At 42.1% G+C, this 18,087-nt stretch overlaps 1 protein-coding gene across 1 annotated transcript in view; it reads right to left on the reverse strand.

The window, feature by feature from the left end:
* Nucleotides 1–4,833: 4,833 nt before the first annotated feature.
* The window catches only part of LOC138961397 (NXPE family member 3-like), a 19,339-nt gene continuing 6,085 nt past the window's right edge, over nt 4,834–18,087 (reverse strand). Inside the window, exons 3-8 of the mRNA XM_070333012.1 lie at nt 15,519–15,848; nt 12,781–13,237; nt 12,169–12,380; nt 10,850–10,908; nt 9,477–9,685; nt 4,834–5,606 (exon numbers count right to left, since the gene is read on the reverse strand). Of these exons, the coding sequence (XP_070189113.1) occupies nt 5,004–5,606; nt 9,477–9,685; nt 10,850–10,908; nt 12,169–12,380; nt 12,781–13,237; nt 15,519–15,848 (1,870 nt within the window). The 3' untranslated portion in view covers nt 4,834–5,003. The remainder of the gene's footprint in view (nt 5,607–9,476; nt 9,686–10,849; nt 10,909–12,168; nt 12,381–12,780; nt 13,238–15,518; nt 15,849–18,087) is intronic.

Below are 18,087 nucleotides of genomic sequence, written 5' to 3' on the forward strand. Positions count from 1 at the left end.
CCAAGGGAAGTCAATCGGTAAAGTAATTGGGAAAACTGTTAGGTGGTTTCTCCCTTGTTTTTATATACTTTTTCTCACTATAAAATTATGTTACTTCAAATTTATAACAGACATACAGAGACGAGGGCCCCAAAGGGGGGGTATCATCACGATCACGGGAAGGGAAATTTTATCTTTCACGATCACAGTTACCTTGATTTTTGTTTTCACGATCACGAACACCTTGACGAATAGAGGATCATAGAGTGATACAGCGGTGAAAAATGTACGTTGAAAATAAAATGCTTTGCAATAATGCCCATCACGATCACGAAAACAAATCACGATCACGATCACGATACTTGATTTTTTTGTCATCACGGATCACAGGCAAAGTCCCATCACGATCACAGAAATGGAAATTTCGTCAATCACGGTCACAGAAAGGTCAAAAATCGCCAATCACGATCACGATTTTAAACCCTTTGGGGCCCTCAGAGACACTAACAGACACACACCTCGGCGGTCACACTCACAAACGCAAAGTGTTACACACAGTCACAGACATACATGAACACACAGACACAGCAGACTCTTTTTTTCTTTTTACATTTATTAAAAACAAAAGACAAAGAAAAACATAACAGCAAAAATGTTGCACAATAAATGTATGAACTTCATTAAGCTTAGCACATTAACTAATATACTATTAAACTCCTACTGCTATAGATACTACTATTAAAGGTTCTTATTGGCGAAAATCACAATTCTGTTGTTGGCGCTTGCCTTATAGCATTAAGCATAATAAAACTAGTATTGATTATCTATGCCTAACAAAAAACAAAAAAAAATTAAAAAAAATAAAAACAAAAATAAAAAAAATCTATGCATAACAAAATCACAAACAGAAACAAACACCTTTTTGAGCATGATTAAGCGATTTGTAAAGTATGCGCCTCCTGTTACATTACCATTGAGCTTCACGAGCAGACACGCAAGCGCTCCACATAAACTTTAGTGATTAATCCTCGTCACAGTGCAGCCGTGGGCACACACACACACACACACACACACACACACCGGCGGAATTTCCGAAAATGTGACCCTCCACCACGGAATGAGTCGCTTGTCACCTTTGCATGATTTTAATATTTTCACATTGTCATAAAGAGTTTTTTATGTTCTATCCAGTGGTGAAACCCGTTTTAGAAAAGAGCAAAAACTGTTTGAGTTATAAGCCTGTGACTAAGGTGACCAGACACTCCCCGGACTTATATCAAGCCTAGCGCAGAACCGCACAAGGTGACATGCGACTCATTTCGTGGTGGACGGTCACAAATAGGAAGATAAATTTACTGTCGTTGCTGCTTCGAGCGATCTCAGAAATGATCTCTTGTTCGAGCAAATGCTGAGGTTAAAATTATGGTGTCGAAAAATACGCCTTCCAGCAAAAATAGTACACAGCGTGTTTTCCTGCTGCCAAATTTATATCAAAGAAATAAACATAAAACAAAGCTTATGTTATCATACAAAGCCTTGTCCCTTTTGCCTTCAACGCGTGCATGATTCAGAATGATTCGTCATTGTATGTTGATCTGGGAGACGTAAGAACAGGGTAGGGGTCAAGATCAAAAGTCAGGAAATTGTCACAGCGCTCGCTCTACTCTTTTTCACTCTCTGAACTCAGAATAAAACATAGACAAAACTCAAAAACACCATATGATCAACAACAAAAACAACAACAACCCAAATATCAATCAAACTATGAATTTCATCAAAACCACGAACACAATTGTGCGTTTTACTCCGCTTTTATGCTGCGATGCAATTAAAAAAAAACTTTTTTTGTTCTTTTTTTGTTGTTTAGCTGGAGTGAAGGGAAATAACTTTCTATAGCTAAAGAGTGTATAGAACGGAGTTGTGTCTCTTAACCTGTCTCGGGCATAGCAACAAATCTGCACAGTAAATCAACATTTCTTCTGAAATTCAGGAATTTGACACTGTTTCGTCGAAACTAAACAATATTAATACAACTAGAGTACACTCGATAGGCGGCAGGTGTACACATTGCGCCACGGTGGATCACACTTTATGGTTTCCGTGACGTCACCGGGCAAAGTTACTGTGGATCTTGCGCGGGGAAAACCTACACTACGCATCACAATAAGTCGTTTTAAAGTTGGGCCCCATACTGTTTTTCTTGACCATTCGTCCCCCTTTCTTGTTATAATCGGAGCTTTGGGGGAAACAGCCGAATACTCAGTGTGGAACACAGACAAAGATGACGTTATTTTTCTCGTCTTGGACCGCTTGGTATAGCATCTCGTTCGGTGACACCATTTCGGCCACGAGGGGAGGGGGAGTCGGGAGTGTGAGAGGGGAGGGGGAGAGGGGAGAGGGAGGGGGGAGTGTGAGAGGGGAGGGGGAGAGGGGAGTGTGAGAGGGGAGGGGGAGAGGGGAGGGGGAGTCGGGAGTGTGAGAGGGGAGGGGGAGAGGGGAGTGTGAGAGGGGAGGGGGAGAGGGGAGTGTGAGAGGGGAGGGGGAGAGGGGGGGGGAGGGGGGAGTGTGAGAGGGGAGGGGGAGTCGGGAGTGTGAGAGGGGAGGGGGAGAGGGGAGAGGGAGGGGGGAGTGTGAGAGGGGAGGGGGAGTGGGGAGTGTGAGAGGGGAGGGGGAGAGGGAGGGGGGAGTGTGAGAGGGGAGGGGGAGTCGGGAGTGTGAGAGGGGAGGGGGAGAGGGGAGAGGGAGGGGGGAGTGTGAGAGGGGAGGGGGGTGAAGGGATGCTTTTTCTGCAATCTAATACATGTACGAGGAAAGGACGTAACCCGTGTCTCGGTAACGTACTGAGTATTCGGTCGTTCTCCCTGCAACCTATTTATTACCACCGAACTTCCAGAGCTCGTGCAACCAAAGTTTGGTAGTGATGCACCAGTGTAACAGGTACCCTATGTCCAAACGTAATCTTTTTACAGTCAGTCTCAAAATCAGGATTTCAAGGTGGTTTTAAATGTAACTTATCTTAATCTTTCATTGACTGCTGAACCAAAATGATCGTCATACTGTTGTGACACATTGACATATACTCACTCAAGGCTACAACATTTCCCGCTTGCTTTTGGCTATGGTTATAATAAGGGTGACATCATCGGCATATAAGAGCAGTTTTAGTGATACCCCAATAGGTGACATGGGTAGACGGATACCCTCAACATCTCCATCTGAACGAAACTTAATTGCTAACAATTCAAGGGCTATAATAAACACCATCGGCGAGAATGGACATCATTGACGAATGCCTGTTTCCACAGGTAAATGCTCAGAAATCCACCCTGTATAATTAATACAACTTCATGATAACAGAAGCCCATTTCTTAAAATTGTCTCCAAAACCAAATTTATCAAAAGCAAACAAAATAAAGTCTTTGGATATGCTATCAAAAGCGCGTCGAAAATCAACTGCCAATAAAACTCCAGGTTTATCCATTGTATTCATAATATCTATGGTGTCATCAATAAGTCTAATCATTGTGCTAATTTTCCTACCTGTCAAAAAACCCACCTGATTTTCATGAATAATATCACCAAATACAGTTGAAAGTCTCCTTGCCAAACATTTTGCGAGGATCTTGTAGTCTGTGTTAGAGATATGGGTCTCCAATTCCCGAGATCATCTCTGGGTAATTCTTTCCCTTTATGGATTAAGGTCAGGACAGCTTGTTTTTGAGTGGTCGATAACTCGCCATTAACAAATGATGATATAAAGGAAGCATGGACTACATCCCTAATTTTCAGCCAAAATACTTTATAAAAACAGGTAGTGAGGCCACCTAGACCTGGGGCTGAATCGTTATTTAATAATTTTAGAGCAACTGTTAATTCCTCTTTGGTAATATCAGAATCTAAATCGCCTTTTTGGTCATTGGAGAGAAACGGTATATTTAAATCTTGTACAAATTCCTTTGCGCTCACTTCGTTAAATTCAGATCGTTTTTCATATGCGTCTTCAAAAAAAAGTACCTGTTCTTTCATAATTTCTTGCTGTGTATTTACTACCCTGCCATCTTCTGTTTGCAACCGGTCCATAATTTTCATATTGGCTTTACTTTTTTCCAAATTCAAAAAATGTTTGGTGTTCTTCTCCCCTTCTTCTATAAACTGGACACGGGAACGAACTTGGGCACTTTGGGCTACTTCCAGTGAAAGTGCCTCAAGCTCTGCTTTAATCTGTTCTCTCTTTATCAAAAGCGTCTCATCTTCTTCTTCTTCTTCTTCTTAGTGATAGGTAGCCAACATCAGCATGGTTTATTGGCTAATAGTGTATCCGATTCATCTAATTCCCTCTGAAACACAATGATTAATTTGTTTTTGCTTCCTTCCTGCTGCATAGGCTGTACACAAATCACACATTCGTACTTTCAATCATTCCCATTTTAAGTGAGCATTCGTATCCATAATTATTTTCTAATAAAAAGGCATCAATCAAATCATTCATTAAATCAACAAAACTTCTGTCACTCAATAATTGTTTATTGAATTTCCAATAAGAGGGACCACGTTTGATATTTACAAACTTATATTTCCACTATTTATAGGCTCATGTCCGTTTATAAACACATAACGATTGTCTGATATAAATTTGATGCATGTTGATCGCTCTCTCTCTCTCACACACTCTTTCTGTGTGTGTGTGTCTCTCTCTCTCTCTCTCTCTCTCTCTCTCTCTCTCTCTCTCTCTCTCTCTCTCTCTCTCTCTCTCACACATTCTGTCTTTTTGATATTGTGTTACCCCCCCCCCCTTACAAATAAAGCATGTGACGGTGTCAATATTATTGTCTCTCTCTCAGTTTCTCTCTCTCAGTTTCTCTCTCTCTCTCTCTCTCTCTCTCTCTCTCTCTCTCTCTCTCTCTCTCTCTCCCTCTCTCTCTCAAATGTGCAGCAGACATGAAGGTCAGTTAGGTTGCCGTAAAGAGGATTTCTTTCTGCTCGATGTTTGATTTTTTTCTGCTCGCTGTCTGTTCTTCTCATCGTTATTTCAAGGTTGGGCAAACATGAGCAAGCATCAGCCTACTCAAAGTCGTCACAACAGACATTTTGGGATGAATACCGACGTTTTCATTGGCTATCGTCATGTCCCACGTGTTCAGGAAAATCACGTGGTCTCTCAGGTGCCGGAATTCGTGTTTCAGAACCCTGATGCATTGCTCCGTGAACATGTCGGAGCTCAGTTGAAACCTGCCACCTAAAACCGCATGGGGTCCTCGGACGAACACTTTGACCTTAGGGTTTCGGGCGAGAAGGTCACGCACAGCACGCGCCGTATTCCGCACGTGATGCGCGTAGATAGAGATGTGCAGCGGTGAGAAATGTATGAAGAGGTGAATGAGTATGACGTACTTCCCGGTACTGGGCAGTTTGTCCAGAACAACACTGGGGGCCTGTTTGACGCGGACATCACTCCACTGGCCACTGCCAGAAAAGAAGGGGTATGCGTGAGGATACCAGGACACAGACGTGTTAGAGTGTGGACAGTCATAGTGGAATGGCACGTGAAGCATGTTGGGGTGGTAGGATTTCCTTGGATCAGGTCGCGGCTTACACCCCGCCAGCACTTTTGTCAAGACTTGAAAGACCTACGGCAAACAGACACAAGACAACGATTAAAGTACCCTGCGCACAGCCTCAACGACGATTAAAGTACCCTGCGCACAGCCTCAACGACGATTACAGTACCCTGCGCACAGCCTGAACGACGATTACAGTACCCTGCGCACAGCCTGAACGACGATTACATTACCCTGCGCACAGCCTGAACGACGATTACATTACCCTGCGCACAGCCTGAACGACGATTACATTACCCTGCGCACAGCCTGAACGACGATTACAGTACCCTGCGCACAGCCTGAACGACGATTAAAGTACCCTGCGCACAGCCTCAACGACGATTAAAGTACCCTGCGCACAGCCTCAACGACGATTAAAGTACCCTGCGCACAGCCTGAACGACGAAGAAAGGTGTACAAAAGCATACTAAAGCAAAGGTGCTGAAATTCAGCAGCTGCGCATATTGACGATGTATGGTGAAGCTGGGCTTAGTCCTCTGATTTGTGTCCTCGTCCCACGTTTGAAAGTTAAGGCTTACACTTCTAAACACTCACACAAACTGGAACTCCTCCGAGATAACAAGCTTATGTAATGCGCTCATTGAGGTTTTTTTTTTTAATTCGACAAAAGAAACCTTGGTAGTCGGACAACAAGAACTAAAACAAAACAATACATATATCCATTTTTATACTACTCACTGATTTTTGTTTCACCCCCTAACTCTTAACTGGGATTTCTGGTCCAAAAACAAAGAGACTGCCAACGTGTCAATAACAAACGCTCCAACAACTTACCTTTCATGTTTTCTGATTCGGGTTTCAGGTGAACTAGAGAACAAGCCTGGACATGTATGAGTGTCTGTACTGGGAAAGTGTTGGCAACTGAGTAGCATGTGCCGTGCAAGCAACAACTTAACTGTCGGTGGGTTAAATTAGTTTGAGATGTCTGGAGTGTGGGCCTGGTAGCTCAGTTGATAGAGCACTATAGAGTTGTGATTCTCGGGTCATATATGCGGTGTCATATGTCCAGTGCGGGACAGACACATCTTGACTTTATGTCTTGCGTCAGAGGTGGTATCTGACCCCCAGTCATGTGGTGGTTGTCACAAGCGGCTTTAATATTAGTATACGTTTATGCTGTGGTGTTAAAGGTATTGTTATGGAGCGCCTGTGTTCCTCTATTTCACCTGTCACAGGTAGACGCTGGTTAACTTCAAGTGTCTCGTGGAGCTCGTGCTCAGGTATTTCACGTGTATTTTACTTGTATTTTGTAAGGTGAACTCAGAGTTAAATTTGAGCTCGTAGATACTCCTTTTTATTCATTCGTTCTTTGCCTTTAGCCGAGGAAAGAAAGCTTGCGTTCCAAGCGAATCCGTTCTTCGTTGAACGTAGGGTCTGTTTACGTAGAGCAGACGCCGGAAAACTGCTATCAACGGCAGGGGATATTGTTATGGCTACTTCAATGCAACCAGGATGTGGTATGTAATCATTAAATATTATGTTGTGTGGGTTACAGTTAAATTATTCTCAGGCTTAGATTTGTTTATTGGGTTATGAAAACCGGTCAATCCAAGATGGCGGAATGTACAGTGTGCACGTGCGTGTTTGTAACTTTGTACTTTTTTTTTCAAACAATGTTATTCAAATAAATAACAACAATTAACAATATCTCATACAATAAATTAAATACAACTTATCGAGTACAACAAGCTAACTTTTTTTTAACGTTTTGTTCTTCGAACACTCACACAAAAATGCTTCTTATCTGTAACTGCCAATTAAAAATACTTTCCAACGGTAAAAACGAATTTGTTTTTTTATATAATACTAACGCACATCTTTCCGATTAAGATAATGTGGTTCAATTTATACATACAGTAGTTGCCTTTTTCACCATTACAAAATGCATACCAAATAAAACATCACTAACTTTCAAAACAATCTTAATTTCTAAAGTACGAAAAATAAATTCTTCAATAAACTTCCAGAATTTGTATACAACCGGGCATTCAAAAAAGAAGTGTTCAATGAAATCAGTTACATCACAACAGTAATTACATTTATTAGTTTCCGTTACTTTCATTTTACACAGGAGAATGTTGGTTGGATAAATGTTGTGCCTAATTTTCCAGTGTAAAACTCTTATCTAGTCTCTTGTGTTGGCTGATGAGCAACTATCCAAGATCGTTCATCAATTTCTACATTAAACTTTCTCTTCCAAAATCCTCCGGAACATGGTACATCTGTTTTCATATTAATAATCTCTTTCCTATATTCTCTGGCACTTAACACATTTTTGCCGTTAAACAGGGGTAAGGTAATACAAACATCATCAGTCATATTTACAACATTTTTCCTCATAAATAATGACACAGCAGCTTTTACAACATTATATTCAAGAATTCGGTTTGGCGAATATCCAATCAAATCACATATATCTTGATATGATAATATGTCTCCCGAACGTACAATGTCAGTTAATACCAATACACCTCGTTGTATCCAACTTTCAAAAAATAAAACTTTGCCACTATACGTTATGCATGCATTATTCCATAATAAAATCGGCCCGATTGTCCCACGATCGTACTGGTTATTATCCAGCCAATATTTTGATACTGCTTTCCAAAAGTGTAACTTTGTACTTGAACGGTATGAATTTGTGAGTTCGTTTTGGAAAATGGTTTGGTATATTATTGAATGAACATGTTTTGGTTGAAAGGAGAGTGGTTGACAGTTTTGTTTATAGAATGAATTTGGTATTATTCGTTGGACTTCATACTTAGCAGAATTAAATGTATAAGTCAGTTGGTATGTGTGTTCGAGATGCATGAAAGTGAGAGTAAAGAGTTATGTCCATTTAATCCTGCACTTAGTTGTTAATTATAAGGACGGGTGGGCGATGTTACTGTTACTGTGAACTAAGTCTTGCGTTCACCATTCCAGGTTGTTTTTCACCATGCGGAGGCTTTGAAATGGCCTACTACTGAAGACGACGGCACTGCTCGCCTGGCGTCACCGATGGCTCCTGTCGCTTCGCACTACGGCTTCGTTAACCCAAGTTCATGGACGATTTCGGATACGCATTCATTGTAACATTAGCCTAAGCCGTCCTAACAGCTAAAAGTGCAGGAACCATAACGTCATTGTGAACTGAGCGAAAGCGAGAGGTGTGAAAGGAAAATAATTATTCTTTGTTGTTATTGACTTTATTACTGTTTGATCTTGTTGTTGTCGTTGTTAAAGTTATCGTAAGAAAGAGTTGTATGGTTTGTTAATGAGTGGTATGTGTATTTATGTTATGTATAATTGATTTTTTGTAAGAAACGTCGTTAATCTACTGTTCGTGTCAACTTGTGTTTTGTAGTCGAAAGAATAAGATTGTTTTGAGTCGTGGATGACAGACTGCGTGCGTGTTTTGTGCATGTGTGCGTGACAGTGGTGCGTGAAATAATTCGGTCATTCTACCAAAAGGGCAGATGGTTGATTATCACTACACTCGGATGCACGTGCGTATTACAACTCTTGTTGCTGCTAGCTTTCCACTGAGAGGAAGCGACGTGCATTCCGCAGCAATGGGACGAAAACAAAGTACATGTATGACATTACATTGAAGTGAACGAAGATGTACATGATATCGCGTTTAACTTGATGAAGACACGATATCAAGCAGCATTGTGGTTATTGTTTGGTTGTTTTGTGTGTGTGCAGAAAATAATACCGATAATCACAGCTGCCATTTTGACCCATACTGCCATAGCAACTGACCAGATACGATACTATTTTTTTTCCGATTCATTAAGTTTGGGAAATGGCTACTTGAAAACGGAAACAGGTTTTCACTATTGCCCCACATTCTCTATTTCGCCATTTATTTTTGGGGAAGAATGAACTCACCGCTCTTGCATTGGAGTCACCCAGAAAGATCACATGAGTATCCTGAAAGCATTTCTTGACGCGGGTTCCATTTAAACGAGGAAGAGGACAGCCAACCAAAGAATGCCATTCTTGATTGTCCCAGAACCCCCTCGGTGATTGGTCAGTCCAAGAGTCACGTGCAAGTCCTGGTACGCAGCTTTTGTTGGCAATTTCAGTTGGTTCTTTTCCTGAAAACAAACTTATATGTATTGCGAGAAAAAGACTTGTAAGCTTACCTTATGTGTGTGTGTGTGTGTGTGTGTGTGTGTGTGTGTGTGTGTGTGTGTGTGTGTGTGTGTGTGTGTGTGCGTGCGTACGTGTGTGTGTGTGTGTGATTGTGTTTGTGTTTGTGTTTGAGAGAGAGAGAGAGAGAGAGAGAGAGAGAGAGAGAGAGAGAGAGAGAGAGAGAGAGAGAGAGAGAGAGAGAGAGAGAGAGTGTGTGTGTGTGTAGTACTGGTACCCAGCTTTTGTTGGCAAATTCGGTTGGTTCTTATCCTGAAAACAAACTTATAATTATTGCGAGAAGACATGTAAGCTTATTGCTCATTTGAGACCGATTGGTACTTCGATCTCCCCCTATATATCTCAATAACTGTTGAGTCACTGTCATATATGTAGATACCAAATGGCTTAGAGTATTTGGACCACTGCAATTTTTGAAAGAAAATATTTTTTCAGGCATGCATGCAAATGATTTCTTCATAAAAACTACTTAGTGAGAATGCCTCAATCCCAGTTAAGTCAGCAACAATATGGCTTAAGTCCGTATATTTCCCCGTTACCCTTCCATTTTTTTCCTTTTTAAATTATTTTTGTACGTCTGCATTTTCCGTAGCATTTTAAACCTCAATGTTGCACGAAAAGTGTCAAGTTACATCGTTCTATACGTTTTGCTTATTGCGACTTGCGTTAAAAAAAAAATGCCAGTTCGTCGATCTGTATGAAGGTTAAAGAGTGATACTAGAAATGTACACAAAGTGTTCATGAAGGAATCTAATCAAAAGAGGACTCCTTTTGCGGGAGGACACGTCAACAAACGGGAAGGCAAGACAATCAGTAATTATCCTGGTGAAAACTTCTTCTTTTGAGTATTCTTTGTTCATGGGCTAAAACTCAAACGTTCACACATGCTTTTTGCACGAGTGGGTTTTTACGTTTATGACCGTTTTTACCCCACCACAGGTGAGAACCAACTGTGTGGTAGCGCACCGCCGCAACGACTGGATCGGAATACAATTGCCTCCGCGCGTTGGAAACTACACAGCATCAACACACCCAAGCCAACAATCGCTTGGCGGTAAAGCCTTGAATATATTGTATGATCGTTGAAGCAAAACTGGTGAACATTCTACCTTTTACAGAAGTGAGGTTCAAGTGGCGGCGTAGGAGGCCGAGCTGCAACGCCTTTGAGCTGAAATCATCATCATTATCATCATCACCATCATCATCGTCATCATCGTCATCAGCATCAGCATCATCATTATCATCATCATCATCTTCATCATGATGTTGAAATCTAAAAAACCTTGGCCTTCAAAATGTATTGCTCTGCTCTCTGCGCTTTACATTTTCATTAAGAATATAAGGGAGAAAAAAAAGTTGGTATAGTTACTTTGAGAAAAAGAAGAGAATAAAATCAGGGTATTGCAACATAATTTGTTCAGGTCAATGCACAGCAAACTATCCCATCCCTTTTCCATTCCCTCTCCCTTCAAGCCATGCTACTCAATTGGACGCAAGACCTATTTTAGTTCTACTTCCTGTTCTTATGCTTAGATCATTGGTAGAAGTGGTGCACAGTTCGCCCCACTAGTCCGAGGGTTCAGTAGTCCGAGGGTTCACTAGTCCGAGGGTTTACTATAGACGCTTGATTTTCCAGTTATTATACCGCCCCTTAAAAGGTGGTATATAGGTTTCACTGTGTGTGTGTGTGTGTGTGTGTTTGTGTGTGTGTCTGTGTGTGTGTGTGTGTGTGTGTGTGTGTGTGTGTCTGTCCGCAAATAGATATCCGATGTTTGAGAACCGATTTCAATGAAATTATGTGTGAGGCTGTAGTACAACCTAGGCTCGATCCTCTCCATAATTCAGGTCGGTGGGATAACTAATTGACCCTCACGGGCAAAAGGAAACCCGAGGTGCTATATAATATGACTAAAAACTGTAGGCAGTTCGATCACGTAATTGTCCAGTCGGGGCGGTATCCTGATAAATTTAATATCCTTTCTTCAGTCAAAATATAAATAACTAAGTTTCTTGGGGGAAATAGTCTGAGATTTCTTCAGTCAAAATATAAAACACCACATTATCTTTTTGAATGAAAACAACTCAGTGTTTTTATGAGAATATTCTTCGATTTGGTTCCCACAGCAGTGAAAAACACACGCACGCACGCACACGCACATCCACGCACACATACACACACAAAATAAAAACAAATCAAATTGAATATCCTTTGTTCAAGCGTCTATAGTGAACCCTCGGACTAGTGAACCCTCGGACTAGTGGACCCTCGGACTAGTGAACCCTCGGACTAGTGAACCCTCGGACTAGTGGACCCTCGGACTAGTGAACCCTCGGACTAGTGAACCCCTCTCGTGGTGCAAAGGGAAGTCACTACGGAAAACTGTCAGTTCCCTTTCCATTCCCTCTCCCTTCACACCATGCTACTCGCCTTGAGGCACATCGCTGGAGCAGCATGTTGTCTTCTTTGGAGGCAGGGTAGCGCCTTGGGAAGCTGGTGTGCGACGACCAGGCCCAGTGGCCACAGTCTAGCTTTGTTTTGTTGGGTTTGCCACAGTACCACGGCAGTCCGCTGTTAGCGTCTGTTAGGTTGCACACCTCTGGGAATCCCGGAATGATGGGCACAAAACTACACAGCGTAACCTGCACAGAACCACAAATGACGTCATCTGCACTGACGTCATCGTCAACGTAGTCACGACGATTTTTCTTAAGGCAACTGCCAATGACGTCTTTGTTGGCATAAGTCTTTGCCAGTCATTTCTTCACCTAACTTACCATCCGCCGACCATCCGTCGACTCAATTAAAAGGCTATTTGAGCAAAAATACAAAAAATAAACAGCCTCCAATCGCCCGAAGTTCCGTTTTAGGGTTGCAATTATGTCACCTCTCACCAGGACTACTACCACAAACTATTGTTTGAACCCTTTAAGTAAACTATTCAAATTTGAAAACGGCTGTGCATGGGTTATATTTCGACACGATAATTTCTGTCTTCTTCCTGCAACTATAGGAGCAGCAATAGCAGTAGCAGCAACGTACCTGTTCAGTCTTATTAGAAACGAAGGCAGCGACGTTCTGGTTGGTCATTTTCATGGTCCTCTTCAAGTTGAGCATCACGCGGCGGAACTCTCGCGATCTCACCATCGCCGCACGCACCTCTATGCTGCCATTCCACAGCACCGGAAGTGACGCCACATAGCTTCCGTTGCGCATGTCCGTGACCTCTGCAGCGAGTGCTCTGTCGTGGCCGCCATGATGCTGCACCATCCACACTCTGACAAAATGGCCGCCCTTCCGCACGCGCTTGCCACGAGCGTCCTTGAGATCCACGCGCACTGTGACCTTGTCACCAACCGTGACATTCCCGTTCTGTGATGGCGACACCAATACCAGGGACGATCGCCCCGGCGCGGCAACTGAGTCCAGGCTCTGAAGTTGCTCGTCTTGCAGGATCTCTCTTTCCAAAGGAGTCATCCATTCGTCGGTCACTGGGTACCTGTTATTAGTCAACAGAGTGCCGTGGAGACTTGAAGATATACTGAATTAAGCCCCCTTCTTACAATGACGATCATGGAAGCACTTTACGTATAACCGAATTGTGCAGAGTTTAACGTGAGATAAGAGCATTTATCGCATTTTTACTGATCACATGACAAAAACAGCTGTTGTCATTGGTCAACTAGGAACTGTATATCAATTGATATCGCGCAGGAAGTTCCTAGTGAATTTGATATCGTGCAGAAAGTAGTTTTCCAATTGTAATTTTAAAGAAAAAAATCTCACCTGACGGAAACACAAGTCTCCCATTATTTTAAAGCGCAAATTTATAAAAGGAAAATAATTGCATCAGAAAGATTAAGCTGTGTAATGCACACTTTTTCCAACCACCCCCTTCACTGCCCACCCCGTATGTAATACGTGGTCATTTTCGGTTTGTCCTACGCCCATAACCGTATCTCATACGTGGGATTTGTGTCAACAACATTTCAGGACATTTCTGAAAACTAAATGGGAGGTAACCACTGTCCAAGTACTTGTAGGGGTTCTAAACACATTTCTTTCCCATAGACCGTTCGGATAATGCTGTTATACTGTGGCAGTGAAGGGGTTAACAGAGAAGTAGTAGAATAGTATGTTTTAATCTTACCGAGGGAGGCGACTGGAACAGCGGTAAACAAACTGAACTTTGGAGCGAGAAGCGAGTTCTCTTGCAGGGTATCAGCGCTCATCACTCACGTAAAGGCTGGAAATGAGCAGCCGATCTAAGCGTTTTGCTCCAGCATGAATCACTGTCCCATCCCTCTTTGTCGTAGCCATGTAAAATCCACACAAAAACTCTAACAGCTTCAAAACAGTCACGAAGGCTATTGGAAGACGCAATCTTTGAAAGTTGTTTTAGAATGTTGTGTCGTCTGCAGTTGGCGATTCGACAACATTATTAACACTGCAGTCCGTCGATAACGACGAAGAACTAGAAGCTGTCTTCTACACAGAAAATGAGCCAGAGGACTTCACTGATACAGTCCGGGGCACTTCAGTTCCTGCCATCGTTTAGAATTGCCAAATTAAAGCCTTTGAAGTCTAAAAGTCTGCAAGTAACCGCCAAGGCTGTTCCGTGTTCCTCCACTGAACCTTTTTTGTGTGATGTGTTTACACAATATTTTTCTTTTCTTTGTTGTTTTTAGATGCCTTATTTACGTCTTAGAAAACGAAGAGTATTTGAAAAATGAAAGTTATAGCAGCAAAGTTGCGAAAGCAGGAAAAGACAATCCAACATTTCCAACATGTCAGTAGCCTCCCTTGCTCTTGACCGATTTCTTAGACTGGGGTTAATGGGTTCTTCTTCCGAAATGGAATACGATAAAATCGTTATCGTTAGATTTGACTGCGATATCCAGATTTATCAGTGCCAATGTCTCGAAAGGCTCACGCCTCGATCTGATATAATTTCAACTTTCTCGACATTGGCACTGATAAATCTGGATATTGCAGTCAAATCTAACGATAACTAATAACATACCAATACAAGCAATTAGAATGAGGGACTGATTTTGTTGAGGGGGGAGGGGGGTGTGTAATTTGTCTTACCTAAAGAAAATGACTATTACAAACTCAAATCAGCACAAACCAAGCTTAATTCCCATTCGTTCGTGTAACGACTGGTCGTGGAGGGGGAGTGTGTGCGGGAGTTGAAAGGGAAGAGCGAAGGAGGACACGTCGTCTGCCTCAGCCACCCGATGTCTGTCTTAGCCACCCCATGTCTGTCTTAGACACCCGATGTAAACCTACTTAGTTGTTGAAGGTAAGTGAGTGCCACACGTCTCCATCTCTCTTGACCCATAATAGCCAAACTTCATGCTTTCAACTTCCCCTTTAGCACCAACACCAGGCCAACAATCCACTCATAGTACGATACGATCGACATATATATTCTTTGAACAACTATCACTCTCAGAGGAGAAAAGCCAGTATATCCCCCTTAGCGCTCTTACGGAAGGAGGATTGTAATGCACGTAGAAACCTTGAGTTATTACTGACGGTTTTCGAGAGACGGATGGTGCCTTTACAGCCTACGTACGAGGTGTCTGAGAGCACCACCGCACGGAGGGATTGTGCGGGCATCACAGCAATAAGAAAGAGGGACATTTTTCTCATACTCTCGAGGCAGATGCCAGACAGTAACACTTGGTCTCAAGAATGTTTAGTATAACTCGGAAAAGTAGCCCACATTTCTGAACGAAAACTCTTCAAACGATTGTGAAAATGTCGGTACCTACCTGGCTGCCCCTCGAAAATCTAGTTCTCCAGCGGCAGAGAGGCGGCTGAACAACGCCCAGCCTTTTGTCCGGTTCAGTCTGCTCGTGTCTATGACGCGATACTTGTCCTGAGTAACTTGTGAGATGGCCAGTGACGATGACGCAAGGTTTCCACCGCTGTTTGTCCTGTTGCTGGAAGTTGTGTTCGTTCTTCCTGTGTCGACCACACGTTTCATATTGCCCGGAGTGTCCACTGTGCTCGGGCTTGAGCCACTGCTAGTGTTGGACCTGGCCACGTGTGTTGCGCCCCAATAGCTGACGATGCTGAACTTGGTAATCAGCTCCTCCTTCCTGTACAACAATCAAACTATGGCTGTACAGTGGACCCCTTCCCTCCTGTAGCATCGTCAGTCCACCGCTCGTGGTAATGGCAGTGAAATTGACAAGCCAGAAAAGCGCAGTAGTGCGCTGAGCAGGATAGCACGCTTTTTCTGTATCCCTTTTCTTTTTTACTTTCCGAGCTTGTTATTAATCCAAACATATCATATCTATATGTTTTTGGAATCAGGAACCGACAAGAAATAAGATGAAATTGTTTTTAAATCGATATCGGAAATTTTATTTTAATCATAATGTTCATATTTTTAATTTTCAGAGCTTGTTTTTAATCCGAATATAACATATTTCTATGTTTTTGGAATCAGAAAAGGATAAAAAAAATAAGATAAAATTGTTTCTAAATCTTTTTATAAAAAAATAATGTTAATTGAAATTTTCAGATTTTTAATGACCAAACTCATTAATTAATTTTTGAAGCCACCAAGCTGAAATGCAATACCAAAGTCCGGCCTTCGTCAAAAGTTACTTTGACAAAATTTCAACCAATTTCATTGCAAACTTTTACAAATAGCCGGATATGACGTCATCAAAGACATTTATCGAAAACAAAATGTCTGGGGATACTATTCCCATGAACTCTCGTGTAAAGTTTCATGAAGATCGGTCCAGTAGTTTACTCTGAATCGCTCTACACACACACACACACACACACACACACACACACACACACACACACACACACACACGACCCTCTTCTCGATTCCTCCTCTATGTTAAAACATTTAGTCAAAACTTGACTAAATGTAAAAAGGGTCTTAAAAGGGAGGGAATCACCTTTATCATATACCATTATCCATGTCGTGACAAATGACAAATGAAAATGTCTTTGTGATGTGCACTAATTCAAGTTGTTAAGCGATACATCATACAGCTAGCAGGAATGCAACACACGCTTGAACACAAACACGCACGCACGCACACCTACCCACCCCCCAAACACGCACACTTACCCACCCCCTAAACACACACACAGACACACCCACACAGACACAGACACAGACACAGACACACACTCAACAAAAAAACAAGAAGGGCAAAGCCCATACGACTCACATGCTTGACCTTGACCTTTAAACCTAGCAATGACATCATACACTAAGAACTGCTTTGCACATTTTTCCTACCAAAATACATGTGACCTTGACCAGGTCAAGGTCATCCAAGGTCATGCAACACAAAGCTGTTAATTCAAGACATAGGAAGTACAATGGTGCTTATTGGCTCTTTCTACCATGAGATCACTTTTAGTGGTTCACTACCTTATTTTGGTCACATTTCATAAGGGTCAAAGTGACCTTGACCTTGATCATATGTGACCAAATGTGTCTCATGATGAAAGCATAACATGTGCCACACATAATTTTTAAGTTTGAAACAGTTATCTTCCATAGTTCAGGGTCAAGGTCACTTCAAAATATGTATACAATCCAACTTTGAAGAGCTCCTGTGACCTTGACCTTGAAGTAAGGTAAACCAAACTGGTATCAAAAGATGGGGCTTACTTTGCCCTATATATCATATATAGGTGAGGTATTCAATCTCAAAAACTTCAGAGAAAATGTGAAAAATGGGAAAAATAGCTGTTTTTTAGACAACATTTATGGCCCCTGCGACCTTGACCTTGAAGCAAGGTCAAGATGCTATGTATGTTTTTTGGGGCCTTGTCATCATACACCATCTTGCCAAATTTGGTACTGATAGACTGAATAGTGTCCAAGAAATATCCAACGTTAAAGTTTTCCGGACGTCCGGACGGACGGACGGACGGACGGACGACTCGGGTGAGTACATAGACTCACTTTTGCTTCGCATGTGAGTCAAAAATGGTTGATTCAGAGCGTCTGCCACTTTCTTGCTTTTGTCATTCTATACATGCCTTCAAAAGGAGTTTGCTGGTAAATACGTTCGCTGACTACACAAGAAAAAGAAGTTACTGGAAGCAGTGCGTTAGAATGAGTTACCAGTACTATTTAGCGGGGAGTGTAGGTTTAAAAACAAAATCTAAAGCTCATTTGGAAGATAATGCCTTGAAGTTTTATCATCGGTTTGGAGTACTATAACAATTAAGTAGAAGTGCAATGCCAAGGCACTGCATACCCCCAGCGAATGACAAATCCGCTCTCTCTCTCTCTCTCTCTCTCTCTCTCTCTCTCTCTCTCTCTCTCTCTCTCTCTCTCTCTCTCTCTCTCTC

This window comes from Littorina saxatilis, linkage group LG3 (genome assembly GCF_037325665.1).
Source record: "Littorina saxatilis isolate snail1 linkage group LG3, US_GU_Lsax_2.0, whole genome shotgun sequence".
NCBI lineage: Eukaryota > Metazoa > Mollusca > Gastropoda > Littorinimorpha > Littorinidae > Littorina > Littorina saxatilis.